Source organism: Schistocerca gregaria, chromosome 8 (genome assembly GCF_023897955.1).
Source record: "Schistocerca gregaria isolate iqSchGreg1 chromosome 8, iqSchGreg1.2, whole genome shotgun sequence".
NCBI lineage: Eukaryota > Metazoa > Arthropoda > Insecta > Orthoptera > Acrididae > Schistocerca > Schistocerca gregaria.
Window position 1 is genome coordinate 111,462,268 of NC_064927.1, and position 25,533 is coordinate 111,487,800.

The 25,533-nt window shown below is 43.9% G+C and overlaps 1 protein-coding gene across 1 annotated transcript in view; it reads left to right on the top strand.

Annotated features, from left to right (window-relative positions):
• The window catches only part of LOC126285064 (dynein regulatory complex subunit 2-like), a 100,403-nt gene that overhangs the window by 15,430 nt on the left and 59,440 nt on the right, over positions 1–25,533 (top strand). The window contains exons 3-4 of the mRNA XM_049984387.1: positions 10,153–10,376; positions 23,155–23,334. Coding sequence (XP_049840344.1) covers positions 10,153–10,376; positions 23,155–23,334 — 404 coding nt within the window. The remainder of the gene's footprint in view (positions 1–10,152; positions 10,377–23,154; positions 23,335–25,533) is intronic.

A 25,533-nucleotide genomic window follows, 5' to 3' on the forward strand; every position in this document is an offset into this window, starting at 1 on the left:
CCCAAGCGCCACTGCTTTTGTTCGTTAAGTGAATTCCGTCGCCCACTGCTTTGTTCGTGGTATCATGTATACCTATAATTTGGTATTCTCGACACACTCTTGACTATGAAGATTTCGGTATACTGAATTGCCTGACGATTTCTTAAATGGAATGTCCCTTGCGTCTAGCTCCAACTAACATTCCGCGTTCAAAGTCAGTTCATTCCCGTCGTACGGATATAATCACGTAGGAAACCTTCCATACGAATGATCTGAGTACAAGTGACAGCTCCTAAATGCATTGCGCTTTTGTACCTCGTGTACCCGATACTGGCGTCATCTGTATATGCGCGTGCCTCTGTCCCATGACTTTTGTCGCCTCAGTCTCTCTGCCAATAGTAGAGTAAACTGCTCAGAAGTTTTTGAATTTAAAAAAATAGAAAACATAAATAAAATATGTTTCAAAAGCTTGCAATATTTACTTTATAATACCATACGCAATTTTCATTATACTCTTAGAAAATATAATTAAAAGTTCTTATGAAAAAAAATTATTTTCAAAATCGTGCTCTTGGCGGGTTTGAAAAACAATTGCTAAAATCTAACGCACTCTAAAAATAATCAAAATAGCACTAAATAAAATCGGAAATGTATTAAATCATAGAAAAGATAATCTAGCTTCAAATTAGGTATGGTAAAGTATAAAATTTTCCGGGAGGTTATAGATTTTCCCAGTGTTTTCTTTGCTGAGCCCGTTGTAGGATGTTCTTGTAGGTGTTCTTTTTGACAGTTTAGTTCTTTCTTTCATCAGATGTCATTGTGGGTAAGATCAAAGCAAGAAAATATTAAGCTAGCTCTCCTTCAAGATCTTTATCCAAATTGTCGGTGTGCCTGTTTTTGTTTTTGCTGCCTCTTCAGATGTACAGTACTTCTTGTTGGCACGCTCGCAAATATTGTTTTAGGTTAAACTGTTTGCTGACCTTCTTCCTCCTATCATCAATAGCTTCGATGGTTTAGGAAGCACTCACTTTATTTGATTAACCTTTCCCTTTATCGTCTTCGAATCCGCAATTGAACTGCAAGAGAATAAGAGTGTGTGCTGTGCGATGTCATTCTCTGCGTCGATGATGATAATGGATATGTTTGCTTGTTTTCATCTGATATCCAGCTCGGTAGCCAGTCCATTATCGTTGGGTTTCCGTGTAACCTCTTGCTTGTAGCCCCCTGACTACACAGGGATCGCTCTGCTGACGCCTGTGCCATTATCTCCCCACGTATGCCAAGGAATAGATTCCTGTCTCCCTGGGGCATTGGGACTCCCAACAATTGTCATCCTGTCAGGTGGCCTTTGCTGAGGCTAGGTAGCGCCTGTGGGGAGGACTCCTGGTCGGAGTGTGTGGTATCATGGTGGATGACACACCATGAAGCGAACTACGTCATCATCTCTCTAAGCGTCTGAAGTATCACTTTAACGAAGTATGACCCCAAATCGCTCCCCCCCCCCCCCCCCCCACCTGGTCGCACTGTGGGGGATGAAACGCCAGGCTAAGGATGGTATCAAATCTTATTCGCCCCAGTACCTCGTATGTATGAGAGCTGACAGGGAATCCTTTGTGCCGATGAGCCTCATTTTTTGTGGAGCATTTAGAAGGCAAGTTTTGGGAGGTGGAGGGACCTTCAAAAATGCGATCAGGGTCAGTTCCGATACAAACAGCATCCTCTGCCCAGTAACCTGCACTACTAGCCTGAGACTAACTGGGGGTGGGGGAGTGGGGGGGTGGAGGATGTTTTTGATTCTGCCATGACCTATAAGAGGTTAAATATGATCCAGGGTAATCTATGCCACACAGTCTGATGATAAGCTGCGCGCCAACTGACAGTCATCAGGTGTCCATTTCGTCCAGTGCATCCATAGGGGTCTGAAGGATAATCAGGTTGCCAGTAGTGACTTCATCTTGACCTTTGAGGGTGACACAGTACCCGAGAAGGTCAAGGTGATGGTATACCGATGTGGCTTCAAGCCATATATCACTCCCCTGATGTAGTGCTTCAAGTGCTGGAAGTTTCGGCACATGTCTTCCTGCTGTACTTCCAGAGTCACATGTCGCGATTGTGGACGACCTTCACATCCCAATACTCCATGTGCCCTGCCTCTCATCTGTGTCATCTGCAGAGAGCACCATTCCGTTTGCTCGCTGGACTGCAAGATTCTCCAGAAAAAAAGTAAAATCACGGAGTACAAGACCCTGCTCCCACTGACCTACACTGAGGCTAAGAGGAAATTTGAACAGCTCCATCCTGTGTTTATGACAACATCTTATGCCACCGCTACAACAACGTTTCCAGCCCCATCAGTTTCGTAATTACAGTTGTCTCTCAAAGCCGTATGACTACTCCTGCCCCCTTGATGGTGAGGGGCACTTCTATCACTCTTCCTCCCACACCCCTACTTCGGGATCAATTCCACCCCAACCATTAGGGACATCAGTCTTCTTCGGCTCCTCTCGCTAGGAAAGGGTCCCTTGGGTCACTACCTTCCCCAGTCCCTACCAGTGGGAATGTGGACACCCACCAGTGGCAGAAGGGCCCACAGGCAGCTGCTCATGGGGCTTAACGATCCTTTTCAGTCCCAGGGGCTGAATCAGTGAAGCCCTCCCAGGCAAAGAAACCTAAGGGGGAGTGAGAGAAACCTAAAAAGAAAAAGACTCCCAAGAACCAAGACATTGTGGTGGCACCCACACCACCGGTCCCAATGAGGTCTGAGTCTGAGAATGAGGTGGAGATTCTGGCGTCCCCTGACGACCTATATCTCGCTCAGACACAATGGACATTGATCGCACAGGTACTCAATCGGTCACAGCAGGTGACCCTGAGACGTAAACTGCCTCCTTGAGCGCTCATGCCTTCCCTGCCTCACAATAACGTCATCCTCCTGAGGAATTGCTGCCATTTTCTCCACCGAGTGACAGAGCTACGACAACTGTTGAGCTTTACACCTGCTTTCTGAATTGCCCTCCAGGAAACCTAGTTTCCAGCAATGCAGATCCCTGCTCTTCGCAGCTATAGAGGATATTACAAAAATCGTAGGGAATATAATAGTGTCAGGGGCAGCTTGCGTCTATGTCCTGACCTCAGTATGTAGCGCACCATTCCCGGTTCCTTAGGGTGCTCCTGGCATATAACAATGCCTTGGTGGTCGCCGAAAATCGCTGAGACCATTAAAGAGCATAGGCGGTGTCTACAGCAACATAAGTGATACCCATCCCTGGAGCACCTCATAGCCTTTAAACGGCTTAGTGCCCGTGTTCGCCAGCTCATAAGAAGATAGAAACAGGAGTTTTGGGTGAGGCACGTGTCAACCATTATGTACCATACGTCGCCTTCACAAGTCTGAACGAAGATCAGATGTAATATCAATGGAGTGTTATCTACCGATGCATACGCAATTACCGATCACTTTGCTGAGAACTATGCTCGAGTCTGTGTGTCGGACAATTACCCCCAGCCTTTCTAACCCCAAAACGGTGGATGGAAGGGAAACTCCTCTCGTTCACTGCAGCCACAGTGAACCCTGTAACGCGCCATTTACTGACTGAGTGCTCCTCAGTGCCCTTGTGCATTTCCCCGATGTTGCTCCTAGGCCAGATCGCATTCACAATCAGATGATTAAACATCTCTCTTGGGACTACCAGCGGCATGTCTTCGTCATCTTCAACAGCATCTGGTGCACTCGAATATTCCCGTCACAATGGGGAGAGATCACCATCGTTCCAGTGCTTAAACCTGGTAAAAACCTGCTTGATGTGCATAGCTATCGGCCCATCAGCTTCACCAACGTTCTTTGTAAGCTGTTAGAATGTATGTTAATAGTTGTGGTGGCTCATGGAGTCACGGGACCTACTGGCTCCATGCGAGGATGATTTCTGCCAGGGTCGCTCTACCACTGATAACCTACTGTCCCTCGAGTCCACCATCCAAATTCCCTTCGCCAGACGCCATCTCCTGATCGCCATCTTTTTGATTTGAGAAAAGCTCACGACACAACCTGGGGACATTGTATCCTTGCCACATTATATGATTGGGGTCTCCGATTTTTATGCAATAATTCTTTTCACTCTGTGTTTTCCATGTCCAAGTTGGTGCCTCCCATAGTTCTCCCCATATTCAGGAGATTAGGATCTGTAGTGAGTGTCTCCCTATTTTTAGTGGCCATTAATGGTCTCACAGCAGCTGTGGGGCTGTTTCTCACACCTTCTCTGTATGCAGGTGACTTTTGCATTTCCTGCTGCTCCTCCAGTACAGGTGTTGCTGAGCAGCGCCTACAAGGAGCCATCCACAAGGCGCAGTCATTGGCTCTAGCCCACGACATACAGCTTTCAGCTGTAAAGTCGTGTGTCATGCACTTTTGTCAGTGTCGTACCATTCATTTGGTACCAGAACTTTACCTTGATGATAATCCACTCACTGTAGTGAAGACATATCGATTCTTAGGACTGGTTTTCCAAGGCTGATTGACTTGGCTTCCTCATCTTCTTCAGCTTAAGGAGAAGTGCTGGTAGCACATTAATGCTTTCTGCTACCTGAGCAACAAAACCTGGGGTGCAGATCGCTCTACACTGCTGTGAATCTTCAGATTTTGTTCAGTCCCTCCTTGACTATGGAAATCTGGTTTATGGTTTGGCGGCGCTCCCAGCGTTGCGATTACTAGACCCAGTGCACCACTGGGGAGTTCCACTAGTGACGGGAGTTTTTCGGACGAGTCAGGTGATCAGCATACTGATAGAGGCTGGATTCACTTCGTTGCAAATCAGGTGCACACAACTGCTTGCTAGTTATGTCGCACACATTCGTAGCTCTCCTGAGCGTCAAAATTACCACCTCCTTTTCCTAACCACAGCAGTTCATCTCGCACATCAGCGGCCCAGATCAGTGCTTACGATCACGGTTCGCGCCCAATTCCTCCTGTGTGAACTAGAGTGCTTTCCTTTACCACCTCCCCTTTGGGTCCATTCACATACATCTCCATGGTGTATACATACGCTGCAGCTCACCTGGACATTTTTCATGGCCCTAAGGACTCAGTTCCTCCCAAGGCTCTCTGCTGTCACTTCCTCTCGATTCTTGACATGTCCCAGGGCTCTGAAGTAGTTTACACCGACAGCTCGATGGCAGATAGTCATGTTGGCTTCGCCTATGCTCACAAAGGACATATTGAACATCACTCCTTGCCAGATGGCTGCAGTGTTTTCACTACACAGCTGGTGGCCACATCTCATGCTCTTGAGCATATCCATTCGTCCTGGCGAGTCGTTTCTTATCTATAGTGACTTCTTGAGCAGCCCACAAGCTAAAGACCGGTGTTGCCCTCGCCATCCTTTGGTAGCGACCATCTAACAGTCCATCTATGCCTTGGAACGGTCCTGTCATTCAGCTGTGTACGTCTCGACCCCAAGACACGCCAGAATCCCTGGCAACGAACTTGCTGATAAGCTGACCAAACAGACTACACGGAAACCGCTTCTTGAGATCGGCATCTCTGAAAGTGACCTGCATTCAGTATTACGCTGCAAGGTTTTTCGGCTTTGGTAGACAGAACGGCCTAACCTCAGTACGCACAACAAACTGCGTGCCGTTGAGGAGACTATGTATCTGTGGAAGTCCTCCATGTGTGCCTCTCGCAGGGCCTCTGTGGTTCTCTGGCGGCTCCACATCAGCCATGCTTAGGTGACCCATGGCTATCTCCTGCGCTGTGAAGACCCGCCTCGCTGTTGGTGCTGCGCCCGGTTGACATTCTGTTGCGCTGTGCTACTTTGGCTACCCTGCGACGTAATCTTCGATTACTGGACTCGTTACAGTTAATTTTAGCCGACAACGCCTCATCAGCTTATTTGGTTTTACGTTTTACATGTGTGTGTGTGTGGGGGGGGGGGGGGTTATCGTTCTAAGTTTTAGCGCATGTCGTTTGTGACTCTGTGTTCTCTCCCCTAGTGCTTTTAGGCTGGAGGTTTTCATGTGTTGCAGAGTGGCTGGCTTATTCCCTTTATTCTCGTGATCGGCAACCACGGCCATATGCTCTCTTATTTTTTATCCCTTCTACCTGTTTCTTGCGTCTTCCTGTGATTTTTCTTGTCCTATTTTGTCCATTATCGTGTTTGTTGCCCTTCCGACATTCTTGTGTTTTTTCCCCCTTTCTCGTGGTTTTGTGCTGTAAGTCTCGTTTGTTTTATTCTTTCCCTTGTGAACTTTTTTTAATACGATCAAGGGAGAGATGACCAAGCAGTTTTGTCCCTTCCCCCCTTTAAAGCAACCAACCAACCACCTCTGCTGCATGTATGCTCATGGGCCAAAACATTATGACCACCTGCTTAGTAGTGTGTTTGTCCATCTGTGGAACGGAATACATAACTGATTCTGTATATCAGGGGTCCCACAGTTTGCTGGTAGGTTTGTGGAGGTATGTGGCATTAGACGTCTAGCACAGGTCCTGCAATTCCCGAAAGTATCGGGCCGCTGACTTGCGCACGCGGTGATGGCGCTTGATAGCGACCCAGATGGACTCCATAGGATTTACATCAAGCAAATTTGGTCACCGAGACATCAACGTGAGTTCACTATAATACTCCTCAAACTAGTGCAGAATGGACAATTATACTGGTGAAAGATGATATCGCTGATGGAGAAGACATCAAGCATGAACGGATCTAGGTAGTCTGCAGCTGTCATCGTGACTTCGATTACTGCCACAGGTCCCATGCAAGCGCAGGAGAATGTTTCCAATAGCCTAACACCTCTCCCATCAGCCTGTGTCGATAGGGCACTGGACATTTAGAACCACCATTCACCTCGATGATGGCGTTTGTGGAGACGGCCAGCGACCTCGTGTAGCCAAAATGTGATTTACTCGAAGAGCCTACGCGGTTCCATTGATCGACTGTCGAATCTCGATGGCCCTGTTCCGCTGCAATCGTAGTGGACTATGTCGTTGGGTCAACATGTGAACTCGTAGGCATGGTCTTCTGTGGGGTTCCATGTGCAACAATGTAAGATGAACAGTATGCTCCAAAACACTTGCGCGCGCACCTCTCTCCGTAGATGCTCAAGACAGTAGCACATGAACATTCCACCATCGTCGCCGTTTTCGAGACAGTCGTTTACAGACTCTGTGTAATAATAATGTGCACTTTGTCAAAGTCATTTATTTCAATGGATTTCCCTATTTGCAGCCCATATCTTCGCTAGGGTGCTCCCCAATTTGTGTCTGCTCTGCTTACATGCTTTCCTTACTGCGTGACATGCTCGCAACGCTACCAGTCGGCATCCAATGCCGCAGCGGGCAGTGGTCATGTTTTGACTGATCAGTGTATACTGACGTCTGGTGCAAGCACAAAATTTCCTCTCCTTTTGTCCAGTAAGCAATTCTACATCTTCCTCTGCGTAGCCACATTTTGCTGTATATGGGCCCATATGGAGATTTAGTTGGCTAGGATACCGCAACTATAATCTACCTGTACAAAATGACATCTGATAGCTAGATGAAAGCAGTGTACTCTGTGGGCAGATGTGCTTAGCAGTACATGAAGTCCTGTAACTGTAAACTCTAATACAGGTGGGAGGGGGTAGGCGGGGGGGGGGGGGGGGGGGGGCTCTTCACTCCATATTTCGACGTAAAACACATGCCTGTTAGCTACTGAATGTATTGACTAAGAGAGCAATGTACTTTCTGGATCGAAAAGCATATGCTGCCAACAAGGAATAAATCCCCTGATGACCTTTGAGTTCTCTAAGTACAGGGTCATAGCTGCAGAAGTGGCAGGATGACACCATCCATGGCGGTGCGTACTTCACACCAATGTTACGTGGCAGATAGTGCTTCCTACCATTGTTGCTAGGCAGATGGTGCTTCATAACAATGTTGCATGGAGGAGAATGTTTCTTACCAGTGTGATTACTTCATACGAATGTTGGTGGTACAGGGTGCTTTGTTCCAATGTTGCATGATGGAGGGTGCTTGCTACCAATTTCGCATGGCAAAGAGAACTTCATACCAATGTTATGTGGTAAAGGGTGCACCCTACTAAAGTCGTGCGGGAGACAGTGAGCTTTCTTCCAATATTTCATGGCAGATGGTGCTTCATACTAATGCTGGGTGATGGAGGGTGCTTCTTACCAATTTTATGTGGGAGAGGATGCTTTGTAACATGCAATAAGATAGTCATGATGAGGGTGGTTACATCGGATCCGCTGGTGTCATTTCACATCAATCCTACCTCTCTGAACTGGTTCGTGGCTCATTCATATGTTTGTAAATGTTACAGCAACATGGTTTACACGTTTGCAGTATACACCGATATGGTCCTTGTGAATGGCGAAGCTCACGGTAACGGAAGAACTACTCGTCGCCTTTCTCGAGATCGTTATCCGCAACCTCCGACACCATCAGAGACCCTTTTCGCCAGAATTAAACAACGGCTTCAAGAAAGGGGTACCATGACTGTGGTGCTCCAAGGACACGCCGCACACCTGAATTGGAAGAGTGTTTATGATGTTTCTGAATACTCATTAAGCTTCCTTTTTGTTCTTTGACTATTATGGAGTGAAGTCATGATGCAGATCATGCACTGATTCACTGCCTATCAAGTACTTATAAAATTAGTCGCTTTACGAAAATGGGTTCCAGTTCGAAATATTGTCTACTCAGTCTCCTATACACCTCCTAGAAGTTTGTAAAGGGAATTTTAGAACACCCTGTATAAGTTAAGCAGAAGGAACGAGTGTTAGCTTTTCTGTCATGAGTAGAAATAAAGTTACTGACTGGAAATTACATGTATTAGCAACCTATAGGACTCTGTAGTAAAAGTTGAAACTGTTGTTGGTGAATGAGTAATGGTCAATTTAACGATGACTTCTCCAGAATGATAAATTATCAGTGTTCAAAAATGGTTCAAATGGCTCTGAGCACTATGCGACTTCACATCTGTGGTCATCAGTCCCCTAGAACTTAGAACTACTTAAACCTAACTAACCTAAGGACATCACACACATCCATGCCAGAGGCAGGATTCGAACCTGCGACCGTATCAGTCGCGTGGTTCCGGACTGAGCGCCTAGAACCGCTCCGCCACAGCGGTCGGCAATTATCAGTGTGGATTACAAAAATGTGATTGTGGGAAGTATACTTGGGAACAGTTATTATTGGGGACCAACAAAGTAAGTTTACGTACATTGTGTTGGCATTTATAACAGATCGTGACCGCGTGTAATTACAAAGTCGAAAGTCATTAATTACAGGGACGTCACAAACGATAGGTTGGTAGCTTAATTCTGCATTGAATGTGGTCAGTTATACGTCATCTTCCTTAAAAATCCTCTCTCCGAACAACTAAATAAACAGTAACAGACGTAAATCTGAAAGCAGAGAGCTTGCAAGAGGCAACGAGTGAGAACCAGACACTTAAAAGTTCCACACAGACAAATGTAATTTATTGGCTTCTATTAAACATCGCCAAGTCCATCTCGTTCACTAAAAATCCACAGCCCAGCTAGCTTCTTGGCTCCAGTACCTGCTGTAAGACGCCTCTTTCTATAGAGCATCTGCACAGTAACAAGAACCACCAGTCTGCAATGGATCTGTGGATAGACACCTGCGCCGGCCGATGTGACCGAGCGGTTCTAGGCGCTACAGTCTGCAACCGCATGACCGCTACGGTCGCAGATTCGAATCCTGCCTCGGGCATGGATGTGTGTGCTGTCGTTAGGTTAGTTATGTTTAAGCAGTTCGAAGTTCTGGGGGACTGAAGACCTCAGCAGTTAAGTCTCATAGTGCTCAGAGCCATTTGAACCATTTGAACTTCTGTTTTACTGGATGACTTTCCGTCTATTACTATGAACTGTGACCTCTCTGGCAGGAAATCATACATCCAGTTACATAACTCAGACGATGTTCCACAAGCACGCAATTTCACTAAGAGCCGCTTGTGTGGTACAGTGTCAAATGCCGTATGAGGATAAGAGATAGATCGACCCATTATCCGCATGCTGCCGGTACTCGCCCTTTGAGCGTCACTGGAAACAATAGCGAGCAGGACGGAGTTGCGGGTGAATGAGCCGTTACAGTACGTGTGCACAGCAGTTCCTCGGTCGGTAGTCGGGCCCTGCCACTTTGGCCTTGTGCAGAGGAGAACGAGCGCCGGCTGGTGGAGGTGCGCACGTGGTACGAGGCGGAGCGCGACCGCCTGCTGGCGGCGGGGGCGGGGTTCCGGCGCAGGGCGGAGGAGGCGCAGCGCCACGGCGAGGAGGACCTGGGCGCCACGCTGTGGCGCATGCGCGCCGAGCACACCGCCGCCACCGCCGCCTACCACGACGACGCCGAGACGCGCACCTGCGAGCTGCGCAACGAGGTACCGGCGCCGCCCGACCGTAGCCGGAGAGACTAGTGGACACGCAGGTGTACATTTTCCGTTGTCCATGCACGGCGCCGTCGTGTTTATAGCACCGCGTGGACCATGGACCATGTTAGCGGTAACAGTCTCGTACAATTCTTGATCGACATTACGATCCGGAATTTCTGCTGAGATAATTTTATCAATTTCTTCAGACTGTACTTTGTCGACCAACCAAATCAAAATATGCGCGTGTGGCAAACCTCGTTTTTGCCATTCAGCAGAATACAGCCAGCAACGTATTTTGCCAAATTGTATAACCAAGTTCATCAACGATTTTAACTTTTTTCTGAAGACACGTCCAGTGATATAGTGCCTATCGATTGCAGTCTGACCTGGCAATAACGCAATTTTAATTTCATCCCATTTTGGATTACACGTAAATGTAATGAACAAACCTGGTCGTCCGTACGCGCCCACAAAAGTCATGGCGTCTTGAATATATTCTTGCATATGACGTAGGCTACCAATATATGATGATGGGAGAATATATGAAGTACCGATGTCATTAATATTAATTATTACTTCTACGTTACCAACAATAGCATCACGCAAATTAATGTATTCCTCAGCTCGAAGTTTTGCTTGATTATACCTGATGTATCGCAATCGCTTGCTTTCAATTTGCGCATACATATCAACGATATATTGATGAAACAGCTGGCGGCATCGGAGAATATTATTGTCTTCTTTGACACGAATCATCAATCGATATGCGTAAAAGTTCACCGCGCTCACTTTCTTACTGGTTTCTGCACCTGCAAACTAAAAATATAATTAAGACAAAAAGAAACTAATCGTGCATAAAAATAAAATATTAGGTAATGACATGTGTAGATTGTACCTGTTGCTGGATTTCTTTGTTTGATACTCAAATGATATCATCCATCTTCTCCTTCCCAAAATATCAATGGATATTGCAAAGCGTCGTAAGAGCGATGATTGTCTTCAATCGTATGCACTGTGTTATGTCTGCATTGCATTCGTATATCTCGACGTTCAAATGCGTCGCCAACCATAACAACTGCAACTTCATTAATGGTCGGTGCATTATATCGGTCCGCGTGCTGTCCAGGTGGTACTTTGTCTGCTTCGATGGCGATCGTATAGTTGCCGTTTTGTAGTCTGTGTGAAACGGTATTGAACAACTGGACCAGCTGGTTGTGATTCTGTAAAAACGGTTCTAAGATACCCACAATTTCTCGCTCCTCCGTCTGCTCGATATTGTTGTACTGACAGCGTGCGTTTATTTACTGCTCCTCATCAGCCATGAAGTAGATTTGCACAAATTTTCAATCGGTATCAGGCATCGGCATTAAAGAACCAATTTGATGATACACTTGGCCCTGAATCTTGAACGTTGATTGGAAATCGCGACCATCCTCATTCGGAGCGATTTTTGTTGATCCAAATGATGTCATTTGAAAGCACGAATTGAATTTCCGAATTTTACGCAAAAACAATTTAGATTGAGATGTAGCTCCAGCCAATAGTGTTTACAACTGTTCTGACGGCGAATTCAATAGTGACAATACAACTTTTCCAGACGCGCAGCAGAAACCGGCCGATTCACCTTTGTATTTGAGTGCATGGCAGTGTTGGCATTGTTTGTTCATAGCACCGATTACAATTTGTGAATGTGACGAATAGTCGATGTCCGACTCATATTCAAACGCAAGGCGAAGAAGTGATGCACGTGTCAGTGGGCGATACACTTGCAAACGCTGTTGTTCACGTGTTCTGAATGTGTCGGTGACTCGTTGACGGGCCAGTCTTTGTCTCTATGCGCTGACTCGAAGACGTTCGTTGCGTTGCTCTTGACTTTGATTAGTACGTCTGATCGCAGCCTGGTTTCTTAAATTTTCATTGTCCGTCAATTGATCTTCTGCCGATATATTTAACCGACGTTTCTGGACTAATTGTGAATTCCGAGTCCGTCAACCAATATTTTCTCCGCGTCCACGAAGACGTGAAATTGTTTTATGTACGTAACTTATATGTGAATATAATACACTTAATATTCACTGAAATGCGACACCTGAAGTATCAAAAGACACCGTACAAAAAAATTAAAATGTCAAAATAACGAAACACACATAATATAATAAACTCAAATTGAAATGTCGAAAAATAAACGAAACCCTATGCACGTAACTTATAACTGAATATAATTCCTTCAATATTGCACACAAAAATGTAACGCCACCTACCGTGCTGAGTTAAGAATGTAAATTTTCCAGGCCACCACTTGAATGCATTCACAAAAATTCATTCAAATCGGTCCAGCCGCTTAGGAGTACTTCAGTGACATACACATGTACAGTAAAATTACATATATAAAGACTGACGAAAACTGGTCATTATATCGCAGTTATCATATTTACACACTGTTTAACGATTTTCTCTTTTTTGTACATGTTTTTCCTACTAGTGCCAGTCCGAATTTTGTATTCTCTCTTCCCATCATCAATTATTTAGCTGCCTAAATAGCAAAAAACTCATCCACCACATTTAACGTCACATTCCCTGGTCTGAATACATCACTGTCGCCTGATTTAATCCACCTACACTGAATTAAGCTTCTTTTATGTTTATTAATACTAATATGATAACGTCTTCTCCAAACACTATCCATTATTTTGAACTGATCTTCCGAGTAGACAACTTTGCCTTCTCTGACAGACCCTGTCTCGTAGGCCAATCTCTTCGTTTCGTTTTCAGCTTGATTAATGTACAGACATCAGGGATAAGTTACAACCTTCTCTTACTCTCTTCTGCATTACTGCTGGTCGCACGGAGAGGCCGCGTGGTTAGAGGCGCCATGTCACGGATTGTGCGGTCCCTCCTGTCAGAACGCCTCAGTACGAGCTCTTATTTCCCTTATATCTGAATGATGATCATTACGCGATTTGAAAGTTGGTGGTAATAATATATGCTCTACATCCTCGGCGAAGATTGGATTTCAGAATTTAGTGAGCAGCCCCTTCTGTTTAGCTCGTCGTCTATCTGCAAGTGTGCCCCACTTCAAACTTTCAATGAGATTTGTAACGCTCTCGCGATGGCTAAATGTACCAGTCACCAATCTTGCCGCTTGCTTTGGACCTTCTCAATCTCTTGAATAAGACCCAACTGGTAAGGGTCCCATACAGACGAACGATACGCTAAGACTGTATGAACTAACGTATTGTAAGCTATTTCCTTTGTTGAAGGACTGCATCGCTTCAGGATTCTACCAATAAACCGAAATCTAGAGTTCGCGTTACCCGTTACATGTGTAATCTGATAATTCCATTTGAGATCATTTCGAATAGTCACACCCAGATACTTGACTGATTTTACCGTTTCCAAAGACTGATCATTTATTTTGTACTCATACATTAATGAGAATTTTCGCCTTGTTATACGCAGTAGGTTATACTTACTAATATTGAGAGATAACTGCCAGTCATTACACGACGCATTTATTTTCTGCAAATCCTCATTGATTTGTTCACAACTTTCATGTGATACTAATTTCCTGTAGACTACAGAATCATCGGCAGTCTAAGGCCGCTGTCAATACCATCAACCAGATCGTTTATGTAAATCGTAAAATGCAGAGGACCTATTACGCTGCCCTGGGGCACACCTGAAGTTACTCTTGTTTCTGTTTAAATTAACCCAGTTCAGGACGACGTACTGCTCCCTGTATGTTAGAAAACTTTCTATCCAACCGCATATGTCATTGGACATACCGTACTTTTGTATCAAGCGACAGTGCGGAACTGATTCGAACGCCTTTCGAAAGTCGAGAAATATGGCATCAGCCTGGTAGCCGGTATCTAGAGCCTGTTGTATATCATGCACAAAGAGGGCCAGGTGTGTCTCGCATGACCGCTGTTTCCTAAAAACCGTACTGGTTTCTGCAGGTGAGCTTCTCAGAGTCTAGAAAGGTCATTATGTCTGAACACAAAACATGTTCCATGATTCTACAATAAATCTATGTCAGTGAAATTGGCCAGTAATTACGTGCATCCTATTTTCTACCCTTTTTATAGTTTGCTACGACCTGGGCCTTCCTCCAGCCCCGTGGAACTTTCGCCGTTCCAATTATCTCTGATAGATGACGGATAATAATGGTGCTATATTTGTAGCATAGTCAACATAAAATCTTACGCGGACACCGTCCGGGCCAGATGCCCTTCTGGCGTCTAAGAATCTTAACTGTTTTACAATCCCAGATACACTAAACACTATGTCAGACATCCTTTCGTTTGTTCGATAATTGATAGGGGGAATGGTGCTGCAGTCCTCCATCGTAAACGAGTTTTTGAAAGCTAGGTTTAGAATTTCGGCCTTCTGTTTATCATCATCAGTTACATTACCCGTACTGTCAGCAAGAGAAGGTATTGAATTACTTGAAGTGTAAAAAAAACTGAGTAAAGGAATTGTGGTGCACGTACTGTAAGACCTTCGGTACACACACCATCAGATTATTTACTTGTCACTCTAACGAAGTAAGCGAGTGTCAGCAATATGTCTCGTGGTCTTATTGTGGCGTGTTTATCTTGTGCCGTTAGGTCAGACGATAGAAATGCCACTTGCATGCTTAGAATAGCAGATTGACAGTGACCAACTCTAAACAGAACTTGATTAATTTGCACACACATTTATTAAAATAATAACAAGCATAAAATTATTTAACTTGGTTCTGGATGCTATTTACAATTGACAATCTGAAGTCCCTTGGTATTGGTACGTTAATCTTATTCTCACATATCTCTGACACTTGACAAAAGTGTCTATACATTTATCTTCATGGCTAAGTACGTTAGCAGCAATCTCATTGGCTGCGTTACATATGAATACGTGGATCGGCGGAAGCAGAATTTGCTCCATCTCTAAGGCAGCGCCATCTCGTAGTGCGGAGACGGACGAGCGCTGCGCCTGCGCTGTTGTGCTTAGTGGGGCGCGTTCTAGTGGGAAAGTTGTGTACGTACTGACTACGCGGGATTATGTACACCACAGGAATCAACTTTACAGAAGCTCCCCTGTAAGAGACGAGGCACTGCCGGAAGTAAAGGGATAGGGCATGAGTCATGGTTGGATAGCTGAGATGGTAGAGCACTTGCCAGCGAAAGGCAGAGGTCCCGAGTTAGAGTCCAGGCCCGGCACACAGTTTTAATCTGCCAGGAAGTTTCACATCATCGCACACTCCGCTGCAGAGTGAAAATCTCATTCTAAAAAAAAAAAAAAAAAAAAAAAAAATCGAGTCCTCCCTCGGGCATGTGTGTGTGTGTGCGGTGTTCTTAGGATAAGTTAGATTGAGTTGTGTGTAAGTCTAGGGACCGATGACCTCAGCAGTCTACTCTCATAGAAATTTACACATATTTGAACATTTTTTAACGTTACTGCTATACTCAAACTAAACAAAAGGATAGGCTAAATACAAGAAGGAAACAAATCTATAGAAAGGAAACTGCGAAGTAACATTTATTTGGTTTCATTTAACTGGATTCCGTGTCCAACCGGCAAAATACAGGGTGTTTGAAAAAGAACTCCATAGTTTTACGTATAAATTTAATGGAGAAATTAATGAAAAATTACATCAATGAGTACATATAATGAAAGAGAATGTCTTCTTTGTTTAATGTTAGTAGATGTCAACGTGGGATCCATTTGTTACCCTGCACACGTCGAGACGATATTCCACTTCTCGTCGCATATTCACCAACTTTTCAAGTGTAAGTGTCCCAACCGCCATGACGATTCTTTCCAGTAAATGATTGATGTCTCTGATTTCTTCACTGTACACAACATTTTTTATGTGGCCCCAAAAGAAAAAGTCCAGTGGGCCTTAGTCTAGGTTTTGCGGTGGCCAAGGTATTGGGCCAGCCCTGCCAATCCACCTTCCTGGAAAGCGAGTGTGAAGAGCTGCACGCACATGGTTACTGTAATGAGGTTAGAGGCCATCTTCTTGGAAAAACACAAGCCCCTTTTCCGCCACGATATCGTCCATGTGGGGAAAAACGTACTCTGTCAACTTGTCACAGTAAACAAAATGGTTCAAATGGCTCTGAGCACTATGGGACTCAACTGCTGTGGTCATTAGTCCCCTAGAACTTAGAACTACTTAAACCTAACTAACCTAAGGACATCACACACATCCATGCCCGAGGCAGGATTCGAACCTGCGACCGTAGCAGTCGCACGGTTCCGGACTGCGCGCCTAGAACCGCGAGACCACCGCGGCCGGCCACAGTAAACATCCCCGTTTATTGTTTTTCTACAAAAATGAAAGGACCAGTCACACGATCTTCCATCAAAGCACATCAGACATTAACTTTGGAAGAGTCACGTTGATGCTGAATAATTTCGTATGGATGCTCTGCGCCCGAAATTCTGCAGTTATGCCAATTAACTGTTCCACTGATACGAAATGTAGCCTCATCGGAAAAGAGAATCTTTTTTAAAAAATTGACATCATCATCAATTATGTATAGAAAGTCAACAGCAAACTCATAATTTTTCCATTTTATCAGTAGGTTTTATATAATATAACAGCTACAATTTGTAGGTGCGCAACTCAAGTCTTTTATGCATATCATACACAGTACTTTAGGCTCTCCTGATTGTAGACTACGTCTGGCCAACGACTTCTTCAGGCTCCGACCACACGAAACACGGATCTGTTCAACAACATCTTCGAAAGTTCTCGGTCTACCTGGTGATTTTGCTTGTAAAACACTACCGGTTTCCTTGAAAGACTTTAGCCAATGACGGATAGTTTTTGCTGTTCACCACCATATTGACATCTGCGCTCTTATAAATGACTCCCTTTTCACAAGCCAAATAACACACTGCGCTTTCTGTTGCGGAGTACACATTGTTGCTGAGTTGATCTGCACAGAACAGCACTCACACCTGTACTGAATTGAACGAACAGAGGAAAAAATAGCACTGGTGCCGTCTCAAGGTAAAGCAGACCTGCCAACTGCAGGAGAGCCAAACTTGGAGAGTTGATGAATCAAACACCACAAACTAGAATATTGTATGTCACTTTGTGCAGATTCTAGGACACTTTAAAACTGGGGAGTTCTTTTTAAAACACGCTGTATGATAGTTGTCTCCAGACTTAACAAACACGAATCCAGTCTTGGAAACGTATATAAGTGCTACCGTGTGCCACAACTATCTCCTGTCGAAAATCGAGCTGTTAAACTATTTATTAGTAGACCTATCGCTACAACTGATAGTTTTTCACGGAACTGGACTCATCCGAAAGAGATGTAATGACTCAGTGCCTTGCCTTTATGCCGGTCGGATGACAGCCTTCTGCTGCTGCCCATTTCTGCAGCACCTTCTCTCTCCTCCTCCCCCCCCCCCCTCTCCACCATCCCCCTCGCGGTCCCACGGAAACTGCCACGTCGTCTCTCGTCCAGATCGCTCCCTCCTCTCCCTGTATTTTTACCCTTTCCTTGAACAGTCACTCCCTATTTAAAAACCACCCGACTGGCTAATAACAATCTTCTGCGATTGATGTACATGCGGTCCTTTCCTGAAAAACATTGAAGACATTATTCCTGAATCACGGCCTGGCTCCTGCCTTGTTCAGGTTCTCGCGATCACGTAAGTTTCACGGCGGTGGGAAAATTCACTTGCCTGGATAAAAGAGTCATCCAGGCTACCTGTTATCTAGCTCGAGCTCACGGCACACGCTAAGTTTCTACCAACGACAGTCGTAAGGTTTTAATTATCAACTCGAAAAGACAGCGTTACGTAATTAATTATTTCATACCTTGCCGGTACATGACTGCAGTCCTAGTACACAGCTTAATTCTCGCATCATAATACCGCAGCAAACCGCTAGAGCGAGCGAAACAAAGTGGCGCGGACCACTACTAAGTGCAGTATCAGGAGGTATTTCGTTCCCAGTATGTAACGGGGAACAACGCTGCAACAGTCTGTGCTGAGTCATTCGAAGAGAAGGATGATGGCCCTTTTTGTGTTCCGATAGGAGCCCTCTCCCGCTGGTAGATTACACTCATGAGGATCAAGCTGTCACAGGGGAACAGTACCGAAATCTCCTGACGAAGCATCTCCGGAAGTACATCAAGGAGAAGAGGAAAGCAGATGGCATGTACTCAATAACGGATTACCTCAGGGCTCTGTGCTTGCTCCAGTGTTATTCAACCTCTACACAGCTGACCTGCCGAATTTGACCTGCCGAAAATTTCAATATGCAGATGACCTGGAAATTTCATATCAGATTAAAGACCTTTCTGAATGTGAAGAACATCTAACGAAAAGCCTTACTAAACTTTATGAGTAGTTTGAGACATGGCGACTGAGACCAAATGTTTCTAAAACCGTGGTAAGCCTGTTCCATCTCTCTAAACGCCTTTCATCAGCAAATATCAGTCCACAGTTCGGCCCTCTTGGCACAGTCAGATACAACGAAACCCCAAAATACCTGTGATTCACTCTGGACAGAACTTTAACATACAAAAAACACCTTTCCAACTTGCCCAAGAAGATCCAAACACGAGTGAACCTCGTGAGAAAGCTGGCAGGCAGTACACGGGGAGCAACCACATCAGTCCTCTGAGGAGCATCGCTCGCACTGGTATACTCTGCAGCAGAATACTGTGCACCAGTTTGGCTCCGAAGCGCCCACGTAATGAAAGTAGACGTCCAACTGAACTCCTTTACGAGAGTAATTAGTGGTAAAGTCCGGTCTACTCCTACTTGCTGGCTACCAGTGCTTTCAAACATCTCCCCACCAGACCTTCGTCGAAAGGCTGCTCTTTACAACCACTGTCAGCAAGTTTCTGAAAACAACTCGATCCCCCTTCATGACGATTTGCTATCACTGCCCAGGAAACGCCTCAAATCTAGAACACCAGCATATGAAATGGGAGTCCAAATGTTATCCACAGGATTCGACCAGGACGCAGAGTGGAAACGTGAGTGACAAGCTACAAGAACCCGAAACCACGAACTTCTAGACAATCCAACAGTTCCAGTTCCAGGCTTCCACCAAGCAAGGGAGGTGTGGGTTCAGTTAAACAGATATCGGACAGAAGAGGGTAGGTGCAAATACAACACGCACAAGTGGGGCTTTTCAAGTGACAGTGTGTGTGACTGTGGTGACACCCAAAGAATGAGGCACATTGTGAATGACTGTCCAATCAGACACTTCCCTTGTGGCATTGAGAAGCTCCATCAAGCATCCCACGAGGCACTCAGCTGGATCGAGTCCATCAACATCCGAGTGTAGTCTGAGCCGTTTTAAAACTTATGTACTATATATAATTTCGCATGTTCATATTTATATATATTTCTTTGTTTTGCTAAATGTGTATCACGGTAATTGATGCATACGATAATAATAATAATAATAATAATCTCCGGAAGCTGTCTAAGGGAAACAAGACGCTGTCCTCATCTAATGCTGCACAGTACACCGTCACACACGCTGCTTCTCTGGGCTGTCCTGTTTTGCCTCACCCCTGCTTCCTCCTTGTATGGCACCCAGCGACTTCCTCCTATTACCTTATATGAAGAAACCATTGCGTGACAGGAGTTGTCAGGTGATTTTCCAGATGGAACGTTTCCTGAACAGCCAAAATGAATAGTTTTATAATCGAGCCTCCGCCAAGACATCCGCCGTCGCATTTCGGAATCCCGAAAATCTGGTCATAAATAACATAAAACGTTCGGTGTTAGAAGTTTCGTTTAATAGATTAGCTACTGTAATGTTGCAACAATTGAATTCCGCTGTTAGAAGCGGCTGGTTACTTCTTCCGAAGATTGAATTTCAGCGAAATCAGCGCGGTTTTTTTTTTGTTTTTTTTTTTAATGAAGACTGTTATAGAAAGTATACACTCAGTTACGACTACTTATTTCATTACTTAATCATTCATTAAGAATCAGTTTTTGTTCATTAACTTCTTACCGGAATGCAACAAAAAAGAACAGTAAAACGCGGGTCAAAAAGAAGAAATTAGTTTTAGATTCCACGACACTCCGTCTTCTTCCTCATTCCGTCCATATGTATGTACTATTATCTTAGCGCATCAGCTGTAAAATCCAGCTACTAGCCGCAACTCCGGCTTTTAGCCATCTTCTATGCGACAGTTGGAAAATTTCTTCGTTTATACTGAGAAAACAGAATAGAAAATCCACGCTGGAAAGTTTCGAAGCTTCGCTATTGCAACAGTCAGGCAATATGTAATCGTACAATATGCCAACAGCACAGGCTGTTAATCCGTCGACCAAACATAACTGCTTCTGCAAGTTTACCAACTGGTCAGCTGCCGGTAGACGAGCTGGAGTCAACAAACAAATTAATAAGGCAATACAGCCTTTGCTTCGCCTGAAAGTCTTCTCACCTGAAAAATTTGGAGGATATATTCCGAAAACTTCTGGCAACAACCGATCCCTATATTTCTTATTTGCGGAAACCATCTCCAAGGAAAGTAAAACCTCTGTCGTCGGAAGCTGTTGCGCTCTTGATACCTGCAGCAGACGATTACGAGGAATCAGTTGCCGGGGATAAAAAAGATGAAGAAGGAAATGAATAACAAGAAGCAGAAGCTTAAGAATATTTACAAAACTCCTGTTTTCTATTAACAGTATATATTTTGTAATAAAGCTTACCGTAAAAATTACAAATGCTCGCAGAAAACATTTTTTGTCCACTTCATTACTTTTTCCTAGATTCTTTTCACTATACTCGATTCGCTATTTCGACTTTATCAACTCTGATATAGAAATCATTAACAGTTGGGTCAGGAACCCCATTATACCCATCTTCAGTCGTATTGGAGCAGATTTTGAAATTTTGTTTCGATTTCCTCGTTATGAGAGTAATGAAGGGTGACCTGTTTAAATTGTTAGAAACCATTGAAACTCCAAAATCGCACAAAATATTTTTTATTCAAGACAACCGGTTTCAACAGTATTTGCTGTCACCTACAGGTCTTAAACATCTTTTTGCAGTAAAACATGTTCATTTTGCGCTGAACCTCATCCACAAAATATCAAGTGGATAAAATTCAGCATATTATTAACAGTTGACGTCGCTAAAACATTTAAGAACACAAAGTACCTAGTCCAAACGGCCATGTCCCTGTACATATTACTCACAAATGGTTGTTACATGTTATAAATACGGCAGACAATACCGCATGTGAATTTTTGTTGTTGTTGTTCAAATGCGTGTGAAATCTTATGGGACTATACGTCTATAAGTAGCAATCCACGCTCCATGTTCTACTGTAACATGTAAATGTTTCTGTTGTTGTTGTCTTCAGTCCTGAGACAGGTTTGATGCAGCTCTCCATGCTACTCTATCCTGTGCAAGCTGCTCCATCTCCTTGTACGTACTGCAGCCTATATCCTTCTGAATCTGCTTAGTGTATTCATCTCTTGGTCTCCCTCTACGATTTTACCTCCACGCTGCCCTCCAATACTAAACTGGCGATCCCTTTATGCCTCAGAACATGTCCTACCAACCTATCTCTTGTTCTAGTCAAGTTGTGCCACAAATTTCTCTTCTCTCCAGTTCTGTTCAATACCTCCTTGTCAGTTATGTGATCTATCCATCTAATCTTCAGCATTCTTCTGTAGCATCACATTTAGAAAGCTTCTATTCTCTTCTTGTCTAAACTATTTATCGTCCACGTTTCACTTCCATATATGGCTACACACCATACAAATACTTTCAGAAACGACTTCCTGACACTTAAATCTTTCCTCGATGTTAACAAATTTCTCTTCATCACTAACGCTTTCCTTGCCATTGCCAGTCTACATTTTATATCCTCTCTACTTCGACCATCATCAGTTATTTTGCACCCAAAATAGCAAAACTCCTTTACTGCTTTAAGGGTGTCATTTCCTAACCTAATTCCCTCAGCATCACCCGATTTAATTCGACTACATTCCATTATCCTCGTTTTGCTTTTGTTGATGTTCATCTTATATCCTCCTTTCAAGACACTGTCCATTCCGTTCAGCTACTCTTCCAGGTCCTTTGCTGTCTCTGACAGAATTACAATGTCATCGGCGAACCTTCAAGTTTTTATTTCTTCTGCATGGATTTTAATACCTACTCCGAATTTTTCTTTTGTTTCCTTCACTGCTTGCTCAATATACAGATTGAATAACACCGGGGAGAGGCTACAACCCTGTCTCACTCCCCTCCCAACCACTGCTTCCCTTTCATGTCTCTCGACTCTTATAACTGTGTATAGATATGCTGAACACATGTCATGTAACAAACATCTGTGAGCGATGCGTATATGAACGTGGCCTTTTGGACAAGGTGCTTTGTGTTTTCCGATATTTTAGCGATGACAGACGTTTGTAATATGCTGCGTTTTATCCACTTGACATCTCGCGCATGAGGTTCAGCGCAAAATGAACGTGTTTTACAATAAAAAATGTTTAAAACGTGAAGATGACTGCAAAGACTGTTGAAACCGATTGTCTTGAATAAAAATATTTTGTGCGATCTTGGCTTTTGTCTCGTTTTTAACATTTGAAATTTTGGCCAGGTTTTCAGGATTCTGGCCAACTGTGCGTCGGGAAGAATGTTAGCATTGAAAGGGTGAATATGTGGAGGAGAAGAAGTACCACCTCCAAGTTTCGTGGTCAGAGAATTGCTTTTTTCTGATTTTCTGAGGTGGCACTTGACGATTAGCCCTAGGCGTGGTGCGGAGAGCCGGCTGGACATTGCGCGGTGTTGCAGTACAGCGACACGATGAACCTGATGCGGTCGGAGCGCGAGCGGCGCGTCAACCTGCTGTGGGCGCGCTGCCACGGCACCGTGGCCGACTACCGCCAGCGCACCGCGCAGCGCCGTAAGGAACACGACCGCCTGCAGCGCCTCGACAGCGACTCGGGCGACGACCGCCTCGCCGACCTCTACGTGAGTACACAGGGGGGCAGGGGAGAAACCGGGGAGTCTGGGACCTAAGAGCTCCGTCTGGCAGGGTGCACACGAAAACTCATTGTATCCCCGGCATATTCTGTGACCTGTCAAAGGCGCTTCACAGTGTGAATCGCAGCATTCTTTTAAGTAAATTAAAATATTATGGCATCACTGTTAGTGCTGCAAAGTGGTTTCAGTCATATCTTACTAATAGAAAACAAAGGGTGTCATTACGTAATACTTCAGCAGCAGGCAATCAGACATCATCTGACTGGGAAGAAATTACATGTGGTGTTCCCCAAGGTTCCATACTAGGTCCACTACTGTTTCTTGTGTATTTTAATGACCTGTCATCTGTTACATTAACAGATGACAAGTTTGTCTTATTTGCAGATGATACAAACATTTCAATAAATAGTAAATAAATATAAAGTTAGAAAAGGCAACTAATCAAATTTTTACTGACATTAATAAGAGGTTCATATCCCATTTACTGTCATTAAACTTTGAAAAGACCCACTATACGCAGTTCAGAACTTCCAAGAGATTTCCTTCTGGTGTGTGTATAAAATATGATGTCATGGAATAGAAGAAGTTGAGAGTGTAAAATTCTGGGATTACAACTTGTTAATAAATTCAGTTGGGAGCAACGTACTAACGACCTGCTAAAGCGCCTAAACAAGTCTGTGTTTGCAACGCGAATTATCTCAGACATAGGAGATATAAATGTAAAAAAACTGGCATATTTTGCTTATTTTCACTCCACTATGTCATATGGTATATTTTGGGGTATCTCCACGAACAGAGGAAAATATTTTTAGAGTACAGAAGCGATAATAAGAGTAATGAGTAATGTAAATACAAGAACATCATGTCGAAACCTATTCAAAGAATTGGGCATATTAACCACAGCTTCTCAGTATATTTATTCCCTAATGATGTTTATTGTAAATAATACATCTCTTTTTCCAACTAACTGCTTAGAACACAGTATCAATACTAGGAATAAGAACAATATACATAAGGACTTACAATTACATTCTCTTGCCCAGAAAGGAGCCCAGTAATCAGCAACGCATATTTTCAATAAGTTACCAGCAACCATTAAAAATTTAGTTTCAGACACAGCACAATTTAAACATAATTTAAAAGAATTTTTGGTGGCCAACTCCTCCTATTCCATCCATGAGTTTCACAACAAGTGCAGTAGACCATTTTAATGAAAATTTATTATACTTTAATTTTTGATTGTAACAGCCAAGTAACTACCTACTGTGTCAATGATGGATGTATGGAAAGCAGATGTAAGTCATAAGTCTGTAAATAGTGGAAGTTTAATTTTAAATCTTGTACATAAATTGACTGTTCTAAACGAAGGATCACTGAAATGAATAATTTACTTTAATTTATGACAATACTTGATGTAATAGCTAAGAAACTAGCAAATGTCTGAATGATGGAATTAATGAAAGCAAAAGTAAGTATTAAACCTGTACATATTAAAAGTTTAAATTTAATTCACGTACATAATTTTACAGTTTATTGACTGATGATCATTAAAATTAATGAAACTCAAGTTTTTCTAATTACATTTTTGTAATGTGTTTATCTGACATAATCCACACCCAGGAGGATATCCTCTTTTATGGGTGTATGGAACGAATATTTAATCTAATCTAATCTAGTCCCAAACGTTTCACAGTTGGTCGAACACTCCACGGGTGTACTGCAGATCCACAGTGTCCAACGGGCACAATATTTCAGCGATCATACATGTCACCATCGTAAGGAGTGCTGGCGAACTGAGCTCCTGAGGCTGCGATTACAGGGGCACTGACGACAGTCATCAAATACCGTCACCAGAGGTCGCAGGATAATATCGGCCGACAGCTTCGCCATAGTGTGTCGATCTCCTTCATCAGTTTTTGGCAGGGACAAAGACGTTAGGTTAGGTCAAGTGAGGTTAGAATCTATTTTATGCATGAAGTAGGTTAGATTTTGACCTCTTAGGGCGGGATGGATACCACAACACCTCTGTGCTTGAATGCGAGTGTTGTACAGCGGCTTCGGCTATTAAAGAGACGTTGAATACATGTGAATGAGCTTTCCTGTGTCGTAAAGAACGTGGTGAGTAGTACACCCTCTGTCCTCATCGGAGGTTCTGTTACATACTCGAGATACTTCGTGGTGACCTTG